The sequence below is a fragment of the Mangifera indica genome, chromosome 17, assembly GCF_011075055.1.
Source record: "Mangifera indica cultivar Alphonso chromosome 17, CATAS_Mindica_2.1, whole genome shotgun sequence".
NCBI classification, from domain to species: Eukaryota; Viridiplantae; Streptophyta; class Magnoliopsida; order Sapindales; family Anacardiaceae; genus Mangifera; species Mangifera indica.
The window spans coordinates 9,140,008-9,147,811 of NC_058153.1; the positions used below are offsets into that span (position 1 = coordinate 9,140,008).

The 7,804-nt window shown below is 31.5% G+C and overlaps 1 protein-coding gene across 1 annotated transcript; it reads right to left on the bottom strand.

The window, feature by feature from the left end:
• Positions 1–212: 212 nt before the first annotated feature.
• On the bottom strand, positions 213–2,239 carry LOC123201015 (AAA-ATPase At5g57480-like). Its single transcript, XM_044616459.1, has one exon. The coding sequence runs from the start codon at positions 2,093–2,095 to the stop codon at positions 506–508; it is 1,590 nt and encodes a 529-aa protein (XP_044472394.1). The 5' UTR covers positions 2,096–2,239; the 3' UTR covers positions 213–505.
• Positions 2,240–7,804: the final 5,565 nt, after the last annotated feature.

Below are 7,804 nucleotides of genomic sequence, written 5' to 3' on the forward strand. Positions count from 1 at the left end.
CTCATAGAAAAATTCTTCAAATAGAATAAATTTAAAATTTTTGAAAATTAATAAGTGAAAAATTAGATTTTCAACAGAATAAAAATTCTTCTACGTGAATATTGAAAAATATGAGTTTAATCCTAAGTATTCATGTTCTTCGACAGAACGCTAAAATCCCACATGGGAAACCAAACCCGCATGTAAATAACCTCATCTCTGGATCATAATCATGTATAAATGATACATAATATATAGTTTTCCCTATAATATAACATTATTAATATCCATAGATATATATCAATCAAGCATAAGAGGATTAATTGAACATCAGTATTATATTTAGAGACACGTATATTTATTTTTCTCTGTAGTTTTTCCTTCCCCCGCGAGCTCCAGCATCAAAATTTGCAGATCAATCTGTTTTTCTAGCTTTTAGTTTTTTTCATCTTCAGCTTTCTTAACCATAATCTTCATTAACCAAAGAAAAAGAGAAAAATAAATTATAAAAGAGAAAAATAAATTATCATTTAATTTTCTTTTGATCTTCTTCTTCTTCATAATTTGCCCTCTTGCAACTGTTATTATCTTCTTTATTCAAGTCTGTTCCTTCTTCTTTATTAGGACTGTCAAGAGCCCTCTTCTCTTGCTCTTCTTCTTCCTCCTCTTCAACTAAATCTAACTTACTCTTCTTCTCTCTCAACCCTCCATTTTTCAACCTCTTCTCGGCCTTCACCTGCAATGTCTCAACCAATTCCTTCACTGCATTCTCCTTATTCCTCTTGTTCTTGATCAACACTTCACTGATATCAGCAGGAGTCATCTCAGCTTTCTCAATAAGCTCCTGCAAATTCTTCAAAATCCCACCTTCCAAATCACTTTCTTCATAACCCAAATAATTCTTCAACAAAATTAACAATGCAGGATAAGTACAATAACTCATGTAAATATGCATATCCATTCTTCCACTTCTCAGCAATGCAGGGTCAAGCTTCTCAATGTGATTAGTTGTGAACACAAAAATCCTTTCACTCCCACAACATGACCATATACCATCAGTGAAATTCAATAATCCTGAAAGAGTAATAGAATTATTGCCATTGCCTTCATCACCAAAACCACTATCACACCCATATCTCATTTCAGGCTCATAATAATTTCTTGAATCTGAACCACCATTACTCTTGTTAGTGCTCTTCCTGTTTGTCAAATTCACAGAACAATCAATATCTTCAATCACAATAATGGACTTCGAACTTGTTTTCATCAACAATTTCCTCAACTCTGAGTTATTACGCACTTCAGTTAATTCAAGATCATAAATATCATAACCAAGACAGTTAGCCATGGCAGCGATCATACTAGATTTACCAGTTCCAGGAGGTCCGTACAACAAGTATCCTCTTTTCCAAGCTCTTCCAGTCTTCTGATAGAACGCTTGCCCATTTGCGAAGTCCTTCAAATCTTCCATAATCTCCATCTTCTTTTGTGGTTCAATGGCTAAAGTGTCAAAAGTGCTCGGATGTTTGAAGGGGACAGACTCCCATGGAAAGCCTCTCGAGTCCAAAGATCCGCCACGCGAGTTTGTGTACAAGAGTCGGTCTTGATTTTTTCTACGGATATCGTTGGCCTTGTCCATGATGAAGTCTAAATAAGAATCGAGAATCAAAGACTTGTCTTTCTTTCTGATGCGGAGAGTGAAACAACATTTCTCTTCAGGGAGAGGTCTCCAAGAAAACGACTGAGTTTGTCTTGGAGAAATGACGTGTTCCCAGAGAACGGTGACACCATTGAAGGAGTCGTAAATGGAGTCATTGTTTGAAAGGCCAAAAGTGATGGCACTGGAGTTGAGAGCGCGGGTGAGACTCAAGCGGCTACCGGAGATTGAAACCGAGCTGCTCAAGTAGAGCTGAACGGCGTTGTAGAGTTCATTGGTGTTGACACCATCGATTTCTGTGATATCAAAGTAGCAATATGAGGAGAAGACATTGAAGATTTTGGTGAAGAATTTGACAGAAGCGAAACGAAGTTCAGGTGGGAAAATTGCTTGGACGAGGCTTTGACAGAAGGCCAAAACGCCGAGGAGAGAAGCAAAAGAAGTCCAATACTCTTTCATTCTTCACTTACCAAGTAAGTGTTTGTGAAGAAAGAAAGAAAAATGAAAAAGAAAGCAGTGGAAAATTATTTGCAAACGAACACGATGAAACCTTTTAATGGGGTTTGAGAGAGAAACGAGAAGCGGTGGAGAATTTACAGAAGACTTGAAGTAGGTTATATGGAATATGGACGGGAGGAGAGAGAGAGAGGGAATACAGTTTAAAAAAATAGTAACAATAAAGACAAGGAAAAAGTGATACAGAGAGAACTTTGGACCTTTTCAGTTTGGGATGAGGTTAGAAATCAGAGATGGGCCAAGGGGGGTTTCGGAGGCAAGGAACTTGAGCGATTTACAAGAGTTTATGTAGAACTTTTAGCCTGTACTAGTATTATTGAACAAATTGCTGACTTCTGCTCTGCCACTTCTGATATTGAGAGAGATTGTGAGAGATCCAGGTAAACTAGTGGCAATAAATGAGGTTAAAAATTAGGACTCAAGTCTCAGAAAAGCCCCTTCATTTCCCTGGAAACCCACTTGGGTAAAATCTAAAAAAAAAAATTTTTGACCAAATTTTCAAGTACTGACACAGATATGGCCATGTGATGTTGGAAGAAGTCAAATAAACCCCAAAAATTTTGCATTACTTCTTTAATCAGCTAGAAAAAAAATCGTTTTTCTTTTTACACATTATACCAATTTTCATTTGATATTACACGGGAGAAGCAATCGCTTGATTTGGTAGATAAAATCTTGAATAGCAGGGAACGCATTGAGTATGATGAATTGAGAAAGATACGGCAGGAGGATATATTTTTGGGAATTAGCCACTGCCTTGGTTTGAGGCATAAAGATAGGATTATTTATTAAATAATTTGTCAAGTGGGGTTTACTTATTTGAATTTTCCAGGTGGCGAAGCGTCGATGGGGGATTATATGTTTGTTATGATGGGGTCTGTGCAAAGGGGCCTGTTTTCATAGCCTGCATTCTCTGTAAGGTCTAAAGTATAATACAAGTCAGAGGCACAGGGCAAGCCTGATGAAGTCATTAATTGTGTTTTTTTTAAATAATTTAATAAATTTTAACTATCGCAAATAGAATTAGGGTTGAATTAAATTAAATTCAAATTTATTTGAGTTTAAATTTAACTCAATTCATATATAGTTAAATTTGAGTTTGAATTTGAACTCATTGAGCTCATAAAAGTTAAGTTCAAACTTGATTTGAATTTGATTCAACTCATTTTTTATTATTAAAACAACATCATTTTAATATATATTGATTAAAATGATGTCGTTTTATATCTATATTTTTAATTAGAAAATCTGGTAAGTAGCTTGAGTTTGACTAAACTTGGTTAGAGTTGATTTGTTTTAGGTTTATTCGAACCAAATTTAAACTCGAACTCGAATTGACTCGGTTCGAGTCCAACTCTAATTATGAGGGTAGGGATAATCAAAGTGTTATTTCCTCACAAAATAAAATTCTCAATGAATCATTAATTTAACAAAATAATTTTTTTAAATTTAAAAAATTAATAATTTTTTATATTTAAATTTTTAATAATTATATTTCTTTCATATTAGATTTTCATTTCTACGACAAAATTTTTCTGTTGTCATGATTATACTCTCCTTTTTCCCTTCTCTTAACATCTCTTTCCCCGATAAGATGTAGATGCCAAAGAAGGATAACATCAAGAAGAAGACCATCGAGAGTAAAGTAAAAGAGGTCACAATCAAATTCTAGTTATAAGAAAAAAACAGGTTGAAAATAAAACTTTATAAAAAAATATATAATTTTTTAAAACTTAATACTAAAAAAATTATTAATTTTCTTAGAGCTTATGAGTAAAAATAATATATATTTTTTAATATCACTAAATAAATGATAATATTATCTATAATATTAATTGATTTGATTAATTTTAATAATTTATAAATAAATATTTAAATTTTTTAAATTCAAGAGATAATTTTTTAGAAATAATTTGTGAAGATACTCTAAAACTTGGTAAGGAATAACTCTTTTGCCCTTCAAATGCTCCTCGTTTGCTTTAAGCCTCACAACTTGAAAGTTGTAATCCTAATCTTATTTGTGATTTATTGAAATATTTCTTTTTATCAATTATTTCTCGATTTCATTAGTTGACGCCAAGATTCTTCTTGGTCAGCAGAGGAGAAGGAACTATTCTTATCACAAAACAACAAAGTGCAATTTTAAAATTTAACTCAATCCTTGTGAATTAACCTTGATAATAGCTACAAATTTAACATTTTTATAGAATAAAATTACTTATATAAATAAATTATATTAATTTATATATGTGAATTAAGATAATAATTTATAAATAAGTGATATAATTAGTTATTTTTTATTTTAAAATTACATAATCAAATATTATCATATCAAATAGTTTACATAAGTTTAGGCAATTTTTTTTTTATATATAGTATTATTCAACTATATTTCTCTCTTTTTACAAAAAGAATACAATAACTAAAAAACTTAATAGCATACCTACAAAAGTTGTTATAATATCTTAGTCCAATAATTGGCTCATTGTTAAGATATTTTCTATTTTAGACACACAATTTATCATAATTTTACTTTTGAGCTTTACAACTTAAAACTCGTCGCTTCTAATCTAAACTTAGTTGTCCTACCATTATTCAAGAGGACACGTAGAACAATTCTGATGCCATTACCATCACTCAAGAGAACATATAGCATAGAGCAATTATGATACCATTGTAATCTCTTACTTAATAGTTTAGCTACAAAAGTTATTGTAACATCCTGATCTAATAGTCATCTCACTATCAATATATTGTCTACTCTAGATACATAATCTATCATGTTTTTTGGTTTTATACTTTGAAACCCAGAACGTGTCAAGTCTAATATGAACTTAATTGTTCTACAATTGCTCAAAAAGGCGCATAGAACAACTCTGATATCATTATTATCACTCAAGAGGACATATAGTATAAAATAGCTTTGATACTATTGTAACATTTTTGGTCTAATAGTTTGACTTATACACTATTAAAATATTATTTATTTTAAACACATAATTTATTATAGTTTTGTTTTGTATGTTTATAACTAAAATGTATTTTAACAGTTTAAAGATAACAAATTATTTATCTATCTAAACTTAACATTTTTAAACAATATAAAATATACATATAAATTTAATACAAACCTCGAAACAAATTAGTAGTCACTTTCTAAATTCCTATGAGATTGATATCTATTATATTACTTGATGACTTGTGTATTTGCGAGTGAAACACAATATGTTTTTGGTGTTATTGCCAGAGATTGGTGTTAAATTGATACTAATATAATTCATAGTCTTGCTATAATAAGGAAATTTTCTTTTTTTTTATTTACATATTAGTACTTTTAAAAGTTGATCACTCTTGTTCTTCCCTTGTAAGCTTTACTTGGTGCATGACCAAATTGAAGGTGACAAAAAGACTAGATTTTGACCTCAAGATCAAGAGAATAATTCATAACCTAAGGAGAACCAAGCAAGAACAGCAAATCAAGATGGAAAAGCCGAAAGTAAATCCTAATTTGAACGTAGATGAAATACCACAACCATGTGCACTTCAAGATTATGTAATTCCATCTACTAGAGACATTATCTTAAGTATTGTCTGACTACTAGTCAATGCTAACAATTTCCAAGATCAAATTATCCATCATATACATGATTCAACAAAATCAATTTGGAAATGCAATAACTAAAGATCCACATACACACTTAACAAAATTCATGTAGATATGCAACACCTTCAAATTAAACAAAGTACTAGATGAAGCAATGAAGCTGAGAATATTCCCCTTTTCACTTCGAGATAGGGCAACTATTTGGCTTGAATCTAATGCTCAAGGTCATTCACTATATGGCAAACTTTATCTCAAACATTAATTCTTGACAAAATTCTTCCTAGTTAGAAAAACAACTAAGATAAAAAATGACATTGCCACATTCACAACAAGGGACGATGAAACTTTACATGAGGCTTGGGAAAGATACAAAGACCTTCAAAGGTATTGCTCACATCATGACTTTCTAGATTGGATGCTAGTACAAACCTTCTATAGTCGAGTACTAGGACACATCAAAATTGTTTTGGATGCCATAGCCAACAGATCGTTTATGGGGTTAACCACAAAGAACATATTACAATGTATTGAATGAATGATAGCAAGCATTTCCTTTAAAATAATGATACAGTACCCAATAAGTTATTAGGTATTCACGAGGTAAATGACATAACTATGGTCAATGTGAAGCCTGACACACTAATGAAGAAATTAGAAAGAATGAACATGAAAGTAGTTAACATTGTAGTGCGATGTGAGACATGCAAATGAGGATATGGTAGTATAGATTATAACATGCAAAATACATATCCAAGCGAACAAAACATGGAATTAGCAAACATGGTTAATTTCAACTAGACAGGACAAAGGAACTTGTATTCAAACACCTATAATCTAGGTTAGAGGAATCATTTGAACTTCTCTTAGAATAGTCAACTAGTTTAGTCAAATACAAGCCAAAATTTCTGACCAAGCCTACTAAGATTTTACCCTTGAAATCCCATTCCACAATCTTTGTATCATACACCAAAGGAACAAAAATTGATCTTAGAACAAATGATGGAAAGTTTCATATAAACATAAAATAAGAAAGCACAAACTTAAAAGGAAGCCATTAAAACACCTCACAGAATGAATATAACAACTAGGCATGCATAACAAGATGTTAGAAGTATAATTGAGCCAATAAGTATCACAAAAAAACTCACAAGATCAAAGGAAGCCACTAAGCCAACCACTCAAACCAAGATAACAATGCAAGGTAATAACCAACAGAAGCAAAAACACATATGAAGAACCAGAAACTCTAAAATCCAATCCACCAAAGGTATCAAAAAACACAGAAAATGCTTTAGATAAACTCACAGGACTAACCACTAAAAGAAATGCAATAGATGTGATAAAATCAGCCAAGGAACAAGAAAATAAGGCCTCTAGACAAAATAAGTACCATATTACTCTCTGTTTCCTTATAGATACCATAAAACAAAATTAGATTAGCAATTTGGAAAAAGTTTTGAGATATTTAAGTAAATACACCTAAATGTACCATTCTTAAAGTAATAACTCATATGTCTGTATAAGAAAAGTTATTAAAAGGTATACTTTCAAATAAGAGAAAGTTTAAGGAATTTGAAACGATAGCCCTTTTAGAAAAAGAAATGCTATCCTCCAAAACAAAATGCCACCAAATTAAAGGATCTAAGAAGTTTTTCTATACCATGCACAGTAGGGAACGAATCCTTCAACATACCACTATATGACCTTAGAACAAGTATTGGTCTTATGCCATTCTCAATATGCAAAAAACTAGATATAGGAGAACTCAAGCATATGACGGTTACTCTGTAGCTAACAGATAGGTTTATCAAGTATTTGACCGAAATACTAGAAAGCATTCTTATACGAGTGGGTAAATTTTGTGTTTTGGCTGACTTTATAGTTTTAAAGATGGAGGAAGATGCTTACGCCCCTATAATCATGGGACAACTATTTTTTGCAATAGCTAGAGCAATCATAGATGTGAAGAATAAGAAATTAACATTTGAGATAAGACAATAGTGGTAGAATTTAACATCTTTAAACTAACTAAACAACCATTTCTTATT